The sequence below is a fragment of the Eucyclogobius newberryi genome, unplaced genomic scaffold (genome assembly GCF_026437365.1).
Source record: "Eucyclogobius newberryi isolate DKJ021-1_F unplaced genomic scaffold, fEucNew1.0.hap1 SCAF_19, whole genome shotgun sequence".
Classification (NCBI taxonomy): Eukaryota; Metazoa; Chordata; class Actinopteri; order Gobiiformes; family Gobiidae; genus Eucyclogobius; species Eucyclogobius newberryi.
In genome coordinates this window covers 412,344-424,740 of record NW_027315823.1, presented here as the reverse complement: position 1 = coordinate 424,740, position 12,397 = coordinate 412,344, and the positions used below count along the sequence as shown (strand labels likewise).

General features: G+C 41.0%; 1 protein-coding gene across 7 annotated transcripts in view; it reads left to right on the top strand.

Annotated features, from left to right (window-relative positions):
• The window catches only part of elmo2 (engulfment and cell motility 2), a 32,532-nt gene extending 25,046 nt beyond the window's left edge, over positions 1 to 7,486 (top strand). For all 7 annotated transcript variants that reach the window (XM_072451420.1, XM_072451418.1, XM_072451414.1 and 4 more), the window contains 6 exons: positions 802 to 965; positions 1,040 to 1,152; positions 4,801 to 4,908; positions 6,216 to 6,298; positions 6,383 to 6,460; positions 7,285 to 7,486. In XM_072451420.1, the coding sequence (XP_072307521.1) occupies positions 802 to 965; positions 1,040 to 1,152; positions 4,801 to 4,908; positions 6,216 to 6,298; positions 6,383 to 6,460; positions 7,285 to 7,485 (747 nt within the window). In that variant the 3' untranslated portion in view covers position 7,486. The remainder of the gene's footprint in view (positions 1 to 801; positions 966 to 1,039; positions 1,153 to 4,800; positions 4,909 to 6,215; positions 6,299 to 6,382; positions 6,461 to 7,284) is intronic.
• The last annotated feature ends 4,911 nt before the right edge of the window (positions 7,487 to 12,397 follow it).

The window sequence follows — 12,397 nt, the reverse complement described above, 5'->3', positions numbered from 1 at the left end:
GAAAAACACTGAACTTTAACGATCATTCACGATTTCTGAGACTGAACATGACTGAACCACAGTGAAAGCTTTTGTTACTGTTCCTCAAGACTGACAAAATAAAGTAAATGTGACAAAAACAGCCAGATAAAAAAGTACTTTTACATTTGTACTATAGACTCAAAAATGTTGCTTCTAAAATTGTCCCGATTATTATTTTTTAGTTCTTTCGGTTTCATTGTGACCAGAATAATATTCATTTATTTCGTCCACTACAGTTTACTAATGTCCTTATAATGCTAAAATGAAGTTTAAATGAAGGTTAAACAACGGTTAAATGAAGGTTGAATGAAGTTTAAATGAAGGTTAAATAAAGGTTAAGTGAAGGTTAAGTGAAGGTTAAGTGAAGGTTGAATGAAGTTTAAATGAAGGTTAAATGAAGGTTAAATAAAGGTTAAGTGAAGGTTAAGTGAAGGTTGAATGAAGGTTAAATGAAGGTTGAATGAAGGTTGAATGAAGGTTAAGTGAAGGTTGAATGAAGGTTAAATAAAGGTTAAGTGAAGGTTAAGTGAAGGTTGAATGAAGTTTAAATGAAGGTTAAATGAAGGTTAAATAAAGGTTAAGTGAAGGTTAAGTGAAGGTTGAATGAAGGTTAAATGAAGGTTGAATGAAGGTTGAATGAAGGTTAAGTGAAGGTTGAATGAAGGTTGAATGAAGGTTAAATAAAGGTTAAGTGAAGGTTGAATGAAGGTTACATGAAGGTTACATGAAGGTTACATGAAGGTTAAATGTGCTCTTGTCTGACGCTCTCTGGTGCCGCAGGTGATGCAGGTGGTGCGGGAGCAGATCACTCGAGCTCTGGCCATGAAGCCGTCGTCTCTGGACCAACTCAAAAACAAACTCCGAGGTTTAAACTATTCGGAGATCCTGCGTCTGCGCCAGTCGGAGCGCATGAGCCAGGACGACTTCCAGTCCCCTCCGATCATGTACGTCCCCTGCAGAGCTCGTGTTGGGCGTCCCGAGCGCGTTGCTTAACACGTGTGAAATGTGTTTTTTGCAGTGAGCTGCGCGAGAGGATTCAGCCTGAGATCCTGGAACTGATCAAACAGCAGCGACTGAACCGTCTGTGCGAAGGCAGCTGCTTCAGGAAACTGGGCAACAGGAGAAGACAAGGTACAACCTGGAAACTGAAACACTCTAAAGTCAGGGAAACAGGCAAAAGCAAAGTGGAAAATATCACAAAATATGAACAATCAAGCTGGTTTTGGCAGATACAAACCCTCAGATACAGTGAGTGACATCAGAGCTCGCTTTAAACCCATTTACAGTTGTAGTTTACTTTATTTGTTTATGTAAAATGAGATTATAAAAGGCATTTAGCAAACTCCTGATTTTTAGGCCCGAGCCCCAGCAGGGCGGAGGGCCTATTGCTCCCGCAACGCTGCCGAAGGCAGCGTTGCAACTGTCTGCGCCCGCATGTTTGGTACCCCGTCGCCCCTGGCAAGTACAGTGAACTAGCCCATGCCGAAGGCATGGATCATGCATACTTACTCCTGCTATGACAGAAATAGTCTGTCATAGCAGGAGTAAGTGAGTGAATGGGCTACGCCCATTCACTCATTGTTGACAACAGCAGCGCAAAGCGCTGCATTCCTCCAAAAACCCTCCTGGCATCGTCCTGTACGCGAGAATCCATGCTTGTATCTGCTCAAATCAATGGAAGTCTATGGGGAGTGGGCGGGGCATCCCGACGGAATAGGGAGTGGGCGGCATGGGGAAGGCTTAGAGCTTTCAAACGATGTATAATTTGTTGTTATAGTGGAAACGGCTATATTGTTTTTGCTAAAAATATTATTAGGCCCGAGCGCCACAAGCTGGCGAGAGGCCTATTAGTCTCGTAAGGCCGTGCGAAGCACGGCTGCGAAAGTGCGCACGTAGTGCGCACGAAATCGAGCGCGAAGCGCTCGCCCACTTCCAAACACTCACTAACGCACTCCTTCACTCACGCACGCCCCGTGCATACTAATTAATAGTAGGAAAATGGAACATTACCGTTGTAAACGGGCGAAGCCCGTGCAAAAGTGCGCACTAAACGAGCACTTTAAATTGGGATGACGACCGCTTCGCGGTCGTCATCCCATATAAAGCACTCATTTGCCCTAAGTAGCTCACGAATACGTTCCCCATCTCTTGCATGTTCCGTGCATATAAGCATGTAATGCAAAAATTGAACATTATTACTGTATAGAGGGCCAAAAACACAAAGTGGGCGGAGCCCACTCAAAATTAACGAAAGTACCCGTCAGTGACCAGGGACCCACACCATGAGGTAGGAAAGCGCGAGCGCTTTCCGAAAATGTATAGTTAATGATATTTGAAAAATGGGAAACATTGTTTTCGCATCGGAATATTTAGGCCCGAGCCCCAGCAGGGCGGAGGGCCTATTGCTCCCGCAACGCTGCCGAAGGCAGCGTTGCAACTGTTCGACCAAACATGCGGGCGCAGCCCGCATGTTTGGTACCCCATCGCCCCTGGCAAGTACAGTGAACTAGCCCATGCCGAAGGCATGGATCATGCATACTTACTCCTGCTATGACAGAAATAGTCAACAATTAGTGAATGGGCGAAAAATTTTGTTTTTTCTGGGCCATTTTTTTTTTCGTTAAAAAATGGCGCGACAGCGCCACCGACAAAAGTCAAAATACATTGCGCCTATGGGAGACGCCCCGAGGTCAACTTTGTCGTAGAGCTACGAAATTCGGAACACACATTCCTCTCGTGAGGACAAAAAAAAAATATTATTGTGGCCACGCCCCCAGATTTACCCTATGGCCGCCATCTTCCTTTGAAAATGAAAACACGCTGTGTTAGCCATTTTGTTCACGTCAAACTTTGACGAACTCCTCCTAGGGCGTTTTGCCCACCGACTTCAAAATCGGCGTACGTCCTCTGGACAAGTGGGGCATCTAAAGTTATCCAATTTTTTGAGATACCTTTTACGGTCTGTGTGCAGCGCAGCCGCAAAGTTGGACAACTTATTTTGGAATATTGCAGATCTAAAAATTGCTCCCATTTGATCAAAACCAGTCCGATTAGGACCAAATTTGAATCAGTTGTTAAACTTTCTAGTTTGGACCAGTTTAGGATGACAAAATTGAAATGGCCGCAATAGCGCCCCCTACAGAGTTACCTTTAAATTAACATTGAAGGTCAAAAATTTGTTTTACCAAAATTGTCTAAACTTTACCCAAAATTCTATTTTGCCATCCCGATCACAAAAGCCAATCACAAAAATGCCTAAATTTTTACGGCGTAGTCGTAGCGATGACAGAAACCTCCCATGTTATCCCTATGGGAAAACCGCAAAATCTCTCAAATTACCACATTTTTATGTTTTACACTTCAACGAACTCCTCCTAGTGCGTTTTGCCCACCGACCTCAAAATCGGTGTACGTCCTCTAGACAAGAGGGGCATCTAAAGTTATCCAAATTTTAAGGATAACTTTTACGGTTTCTGTGCGACGGAGCCGCAAACGTTTCCCAGAATTCTGACTATTTGGCCTTCAGAGTGACCTATAAACAATAGAGTTTTTCCAAATGACATGATATTTTGCACAAAATTCTAATTTGCCATCCTGATCATACAAGTATGAGAGCCAGAGTCATATTTTGTACGGCGTAACCGTAGCGATGACAGAAACATCCCATGTTATCCTTATGGGAAAATCGCAAAATCGCTCAAATCACCACATTTTTACGCTTCACACTTTAACAAACTCCTCCTAGGGCGATTGGCCGATCAAACTCATATTTGGGGAAAATCATCTACACAAGCGTAGCATCAAAAGTTATCCATATTTTGATTCTAAGTGCTACGGTCTCTGTGTGGCGGACCCGCAAATATATGTCAGAAATGGGAAAACAGCGAAATCTCTAAAATGACCACATTTTTACATTTCACACTTTAACAAACTCCTCCTAGGGTGATTACCCGATCAAGTTCATATTTGGGGAGAATCATCTACACAAGCGGGGCATCAAAAGTTATCCATATTTTGATTTTAAGTACTAGGGTCTCTGTGCGGTAGAGCCGCAAATATATGTCACAAATGGGAAAAACGCCAAATCCTTGAAATGTTCACATTTATGCTTCACACTTTAATGAACTCCTCTGTGGGCAATAGCTCGATCAAGCTCATATTTTGGGAAAATAATCTACACAAGCGGAGCATCAAAAGTTATCCATATTTTTATTCCAAGTGTCATGGTCTCTGTGCGCTGGAGCTGCACATTCGACCCACATTTGTCTTCATTTGCACTGGTTAAGCACAGCATTGTACATGTACAATGTGTCACTGTCTTAGTTCTTAGACAATTGCGTTAGCGCCATCTCTGTAAAATGCAGAGAGCAGAGTCGGAAGGCCGGCGGCCCGCGAGGGCCGTTGGATGCCGCTTGCGGTTTTAATTAGTTTTGTTTTTACTGGACAAATACTCATTATACTTTCTAATTTTACCCACAGAAAAATAACAACTTTACCACAAATAATTGTTTTTTTCAAGCACAAATGTAATGTTAATAGTAAAAAAAAAAAATCATCCTTTGCATTAGAAAGGCTCGAAAACGGACATTTCTTATTATATTTTCCTGCACTTTTGGCTTTCAGTCGCCTCCATCATTTTTAACGTTCTGATTACAGAGCATTTTAAAGGATCTATAAGATGTTTATGCACATTTTAATCCTGGCTGTAACTCTGCTAGTAGAATATTTAGATTTGGCTGACACTAAAACATTTTTAATTGTATTTTTTTGTATTTCTAGAGAAGTTCTGGTTCTGCCGTCTCTCCCTGAACCACAAGATGCTGCACTACGGAGACCTGGACGAGTCTCCTCAGGGCGAAGTGCCTTTTGAGCTGCTCAGCGACAAAAGTAAGGCCACACAAACTACCACAAACTACTACCACAAACTACTACCACAAAGTACCACAAAGTACCACAAACTACCACAAAGTACAACATAACTACCACAAACTACTACCACAAAGTACCACAAACGCTGTAAAGTGCTCAAACGCGCGTCGTTACTTCTCAGCACTTCTCCCTCGGCAGAACACACGGCAGTGCTGAGCCGCGCGGGGGGGGGCGGCCACCAGCGGCATTGTGGGACGTGGAGTTTTAGCGATAAAAACGAAGGTTACTTATGTAACTACGATTCTATGAATCGTTTGAATTTGATTTATTTTTTTAAATAAATATAAATTAGAAATGTTTGGTGAGCCGGATTAAAACGTTTGGCGGGCCGGATGCGGCCCGCGGGCCGTATGTTTGACACCCCTGGTTTAGAGTCCAAAAAGTTATTTTGTGTCATTTATGCATAAACTGGATGGAATGTGTGTGATGTCACTTCCTGTCCTTTTAGACTGACTTTTGGTCTTTTCTCCACAAATACCTGCTCGACTGGTGTAAAACTATCATTTATATTTACAACAGGTATAAAATACACCAGATAAAGGTTAGGGAAATGATAGCTATAAAAAGTCACCTACTGGCCTACTTGACCTAAAATGGTCAAAAATAAGAGTTTAGGCCTGTTCCTAACAACAAAAGATAAACCAGTGCTTGGTCTTCACTTCCAGTCGTCCAGAGCTCTGACCGAATACTGCTGTTTCACTTCAAATACTGCATCTCCTCTCTCACTCTCTCTCTCTCACTCTCTTTCTCACTCTCTCTTCCTCTCGCTCTCTCTCTCTCTCCTCATTCTCTCTCTCTCTCTCTCCTCTCTCTCTCACTCTCTTTCTCACTCTCTCTTCCTCTCGCTCTCTCTCTCCTCGCTCTCTCTCTCTTCCTCTCGCTCTCTCTCTCACTCTCTCTCCTCATTCTCTCTCTCTCTTTCTCTCTCTCCTCTCTCTCTCACTCTCTTTCTCACTCTCTCTTCCTCTCGCTCTCTCTCCTCTCTCTCTCTCTCCTCATTCTCTCTCTCCCTCTTTCTCTCTCTCCTCTCTCTCTCGCTCTCTCTCTCCTCGCTCTCTCTCTCTTCCTCTCGCTCTCTCTCTCACTCTCTCTCCTCATTCTCTCTCTCTCTTCCTCTCGCTCTCTCTCTCCTCGCTCTCTCTCTCCTCGCTCTCTCTCCTCTCTCTCTCTCCCTCCTCATTCTCTCTCTCCCTCTTCCTCTCTAAACTCATCATCTTCATCCCTCCCTCTCTGTTGACCACATGCTGGTTCTGCCCTCGTCTCAGTCCCAGTGTCCGACATCAAGTCTGTGGTCACTGGGAAGGACTGTCCCCACATGAAGGAGAAGAGCGCCCTCAAACAGAACAAGGTCTGGACTCTTCACACATTCCACTTCCTGTCGTTTGCTTCGCTCGCGGCTCATTTGGCCTGTTGTTCCGTCTCGTTCCTGCAGGAGGTGCTGGAGTTGGCCTTCTCCGTTCTTTATGACCCCGATGAGACGCTCAACTTTGTGGCGCCAAATAAATATGAGGTAAAATCACAGTGTTTCTCACTCGATGTTTAAACCGTGTCAATAACGGAAAGTATAATAAATAAGTCAAAGTATTATAAATAAGTCAAAGTATTATAAATGTCCTTCATGAGTTCGTTAAACTTTGAGGCTGTTATATATAAATAAATAAAAATCCATATTTTATTCGTGGGTTTCAGAGTGGTGCAAATCTAGCACCGTTGCCATAGCAATTGACAATGTAAAACCAAATGTCTTTTGAATGGGAAAAAGTCCTCAGTATTTCAGTAAGTTATGGGTTTAAGCCAAATAAATCATAATAATCGTATAAAGGGTCGTCGGGAGTGACATTAGCAACAGTTTGTCGTCCCGGGAGACGCAAAGCCAGACTTGACTTTAATTTGGTCAACAGCGAAAACCCAATAAAGACAACAAAATGAACATTAACAACAGTAATAATGTCTGTAAAATGACACAATAAAACATTTACAGCTGAAAACAATTATTAGCATTGATTTTAGTGCTTGTTATTCTTAAATGATTTGTTTTGACTGTTAAGTGTAGTACACGTTAGTGGCCACTTGAGGGCACATTACAGCAGAGTGTATTTAATATGGTGAAACCTGTTGCCATAGTTACAGAACGAGAGCGAGCTACTGATAGGTACACTATAGCGTTTAGCTTCCTGTTGCATCTTTCTTATAATATTTATGAATTAGTTTTAAATGGTTAGTGCCGTTGGTTCTCATCATTTGTAAACCCGTGGATGAAACAGGAAGTTGAACCTACAAAGTAAGACATTTGTTGAGTTTTTGTCTGAAGTGAGTGTTCTCTGTTGTGGTCAGTACTGCATCTGGACGGACGGCCTCTGTGCGCTGCTCGGGCGGGAGATGGGCAGTGACGTCACGCGCTCAGACCTGGACACGCTGATCAGTATGGAGATGAAGCTCCGCCTCCTGGACCTGGAGAACATCACCATCCCAGAAGCCCCGCCCCCCGTGCCCAAAGAACCCAGCTCCTACAACTTCAACTACAACTACAGCTGAAGAGCGTCTGCTACAACTGGAAAACACAACTACAACTACAGCTGAAGAACGTCTGCTACAACCGGAAAACACAACTACAACTACAGCTGAAGAACGTCTGCTACAACCGGAAAACACAACTACAGCTGAAGAACGTCTGCTACAACCGGAAAACACAACTACAGCTGAAGAACGTCTGTTACAACCGGAAAACACAACTTCAACTACAGCTGAAGAACGTCTGTTACAACCGGAAAACACAACTACAGCTGAAGAACGTCTGTTACAACCGGAAAACACAACTACAACTACAGCTGAAGAACGTCTGCTACAACCGGAAAACACAACTACAGCTGAAGAACGTCTGCTACAACCGGAAAACACAACTACAGCTGAAGAACGTCTGCTACAACCGGAAAACACAACTATAACTACAGCTGAAGAACGTCTGCTACAACCGGAAAACACAACTACAGCTGAAGAACGTCTGCTACAACCGGAAAACACAACTACAACTACAGCTGAAGAACGTCTGCTACAACCGGAAAACACAACTACAACTACAGCTGAAGAACGTCTGTTACAACCGGAAAACACAACTACAACTACAGCTGAAGAACGTCTGCTACAACCGAAAAAAACAACTACAGCTGAAGAATGTCTGCTACAACTGGAAAACACAACTACAACTACAACTACAGCTGAAGAACATCTGCTACAACCGAAGAACCCAACTACAGCTGAAGAACGTCTGCTACAACCGGAAAACACAACTACAGCTGAAGAACGTCTGTTACAACTGGAAAATACAACTACAGCTGAAGAACGTCTGCTACAACCGGAAAACACAACTACAGCTGAAGAACGTCTGTTACAACCGGAAAACACAACTTCAACTACAGCTGAAGAACGTTTGCTACAACCGAAAAATACAACTACAGCTGAAGAATGTCTGCTACAACTGGAAAACACAATTACAACTACAACTACAGCTGAAGAACATCTGCTACAACCGAAGAACACAACTACAGCTGAAGAACGTCTGCTACAACCGGAAAACACAACTACAGCTGAAGAACGTCTGTTAAAACCGGAAAACACAACTTCAACTACAGCTGAAGAACGTCTGTTACAACCGGAAAACACAACTACAGCTGAAGAACGTCTGTTACAACCGGAAAACACAACTACAGCTGAAGAACGTCTGTTACAACCGGAAAACACAACTACAGCTGAAGAACGTCTGTTACAACCGGAAAACACAACTTCAACTACAGCTGAAGAACGTCTGTTACAACCGGAAAACACAACTACAGCTGAAGAACGTCTGCTACAACCGGAAAACACAACTACAGCTGAAGAACGTCTGTTACAACCGGAAAACACAACTTCAACTACAGCTGAAGAACGTCTGTTACAACCGGAAAACACAACTACAGCTGAAGAACGTCTGTTACAACCGGAAAACACAACTACAGCTGAAGAACGTCTGTTACAACCGGAAAACACAACTTCAACTACAGCTGAAGAACGTCTGTTACAACCGGAAAACACAACTACAGCTGAAGAACGTCTGCTACAACCGGAAAACACAACTACAGCTGAAGAACGTCTGTTACAACCGGAAAACACAACTTCAACTACAGCTGAAGAACGTCTGTTACAACCGGAAAACACAACTACAGCTGAAGAACGTCTGCTACAACCGGAAAATACAACTTCAATTACAGCTGAAGAACGTCTGTTACAACCGGAAAACACAACTACAGCTGAAGAACGTCTGTTACAACCGGAAAACACAACTACAGCTGAAGAACGTCTGCTACAACCGGAAAACACAACTACAGCTGAAGAACGTCTGCTACAACCGGAAAACACAACTACAGCTGAAGAACGTCTGCTACAACCGGAAAATACAACTACAGCTGAAGAACGTCTGCTACAACCGGAAAACACAACTACAGCTGAAGAACGTCTGTTACAACCGGAAAACACAACTTCAACTACAGCTGAAGAACGTCTGTTACAACCGGAAAACACAACTACAGCTGAAGAACGTCTGTTACAACCGGAAAACACAACTACAGCTGAAGAACGTCTGCTACAACCGGAAAACACAACTACAACTACAGCTGAAGAACGTCTGCTACAACCGAAAGTCGGCTGTGAAACGTCATAGACTTTGGATTAGTTCTGAGACAAAACAAGGATGAAATTTACCACTGACATTATTTTATTATTTGAAGTTTTTTTTTGGCCGTAAGTTTTATTTCCAGTATTAATCAGCGGATGATTTGCTCGTTACAGCCGCACGCGTCCAATTTACAAAGCAACACTCACGGAAACTGTCTGAAGTTGTCGTTCTCACAGTCAGAGCGAGTGTGGAGTTCACGTCCCGAGAGGTTTAAGTGAAGCTTTGAGTCTAGGATCAGTCACTTCTGTGGGACTCTTCTGTGCCTAAAGTGCCAAACGCTGTAGTAGTACTACACTTTCACCCTAATCACAACCGAAACTCAGCTTCACCTCCAACTACCACAGAAAATATGTATCACAAGTGAAGCAGTAGTAGAAGTACAACCACAGACGATAGTACAACTACAACTTCACATATACGGTTGTAAACAATCTATTACAACTTAACAATACGACTACAGACGACACTACTACTACTGTCAATGACAAACGTCTTTAACGATTTACACCTGAAAAATACACGATTTACAACTGAAAAATACACAATTTACCACTGAAAAATGCACGATTTACCACTGAAAAATACACAATATACACCTGAAAAATACACAATATACACCTAAAAAATACACGATTTACACCTGAAAAATACACAATTTACCACTGAAAAAAACACAATATACACCTTTCTATGAATAAAAAAACACATTTCCAGACGAGTGAAACCTTAAACTTCACCCTGCAAATGCAACAGGCTCAAACAACAGTATATTTTGACTATATATTTTAATCTACATAAAAAAGGAAAGAAAATCCACTTGAATCAAGATCAAATTCTCATTTCAAGCTTTAACTGAACTGAAAACCACAGAAACTAATGATTCTGACAAATGGATTATCCACATGAGTTAATGAGATTTTAATTCAGATTATCAACGTCGAGTAGAGGTTTTGTTAAATTTGGCTGAGCTGGGATAGAGTTTATGATTTAAAACTGCACTTGAACTTACATTTTCTAACCGTATTGGAAAAGAGTCAAGTCACATCATATAGATAATGTAATTAAGTCATTTTAAACCAGTGCTTGATTATATTTGTTAGTGCTGGGGTAAAAATATCTCACTTTAGACCGGAGAGTGTAGAATGTGTATTTTTTCAACATTATATTACGAATCTGCTCAGAAAATATAAAATTAGCACTAATGAACATAAAGAAGTCGGATTAAAGACTCGTTTTTAATTGAATTATTTTCTTTCTTTCTAAAATCTCTCCACGCTCGAGGTCAAATGTTACATAATGTTGCTTTCAAACGGTTCCACGCAGCGTTTTCTTGTTTGAATGATTAAAATAAAAGAATTGAATAATTAGTAAAGGCACAAACATGTTTAAGCTGATCACGTCGGGTTTTTCTACTTCACGTCTTTGTGAAATAAAGTGTAAAGAATGAGCTCAGTGACGATCGGGCCTATAATCCTTTTTATTTACTAAACCGGTACCTGCAAAATAGTTTTTTTTTATACCTAAAAAGTGCTTGCTATTATACTGAACTATTAAAAATAATAATCATGTTAACCAATTCAATACAAGTCAGAAATAACAGCTTTAAAACATGTGTTTGGGCTGTAATTATAATTTAAAATAGTTTTTAAAATGTATTTGGGCTGTAATTATAATTTAAACTAGTTTTAAAAATGTATTTGGGCTGTAATTGTAATGTTCAAGTATCACATTCAAACAGAAGTCCCCAGCCCAATGTGTCTTCTAATATTTTAACTAACGTCCACTTTTTATCACAATTGTTTTATTTAGCTTTTGCCTTATTGGTCAAATCATGGTACGTTTTTTTGTGTTTTACTTGTTTTTTTAAATACTGTGACGGTAAAAGAAAGAACTACAGTAAACGAAAAGCTTAGATGACAGAAAAAAGAGAAAAAACTACATTTTTGGCCTTTTTTTGTATTGTTTGTAAGTTTTCTACTGTTTAGTTTAAGGCCAAGTCATGATTTTAGCACTATTTATTAATCATTTTATTATTAACAGGGTTTATTCAGGAAGAAAATGCACTGAACACATTCCCTTATACAAATACTAAAATATGAAGTACTAAAAAAAAAAAAAGAGACGCTAAATGTATTAAAGAACCACAAATGATTAAAGATGACGTACAAAGTTATGAATGAACCATCTAAAAATGCCACTATTTGACTCATCGCTCTGATCTTTATGAAGAAAAAGAGTTATATTTTTGTAAGTCACCATCTTGTGACGCGTTTTCACATTGAACATGAATTATCATCTGTTATTATTGAAGTACACATTTATGACCATGAGACGACATTCTGAACGACTGTTGCTCATTATCATGTCAGTGTTATTGTTAAATGGAGTTGATGGTGGTTCGTGCAAAGATAAATTTCAAGCGTTTTCTAATGTTTTCGGTGTCGACGGATGGTTTTCTCCCATCGGATCGTGTCAGACTGATATTGTGTGGGATGTACTAACATGACTTGAACTTATCGCTCTTTTTCATAAGATATTTATTTAGTGGAGCTGCAGACGGAGGAGAAGAAGCGACGTGGAAGTGAAGAGTATTTTATGTATATACAGTCTTGTGATGCCTTAAATGTTTTGTGTGAATAAATGCAGAGTCTAGATAAAGTCAGTGTGATCATTTCAAATATTTACCGTGATATATAAGATAAGAAAAGACATTCCTTTATTGTCCACACATGGGGACAT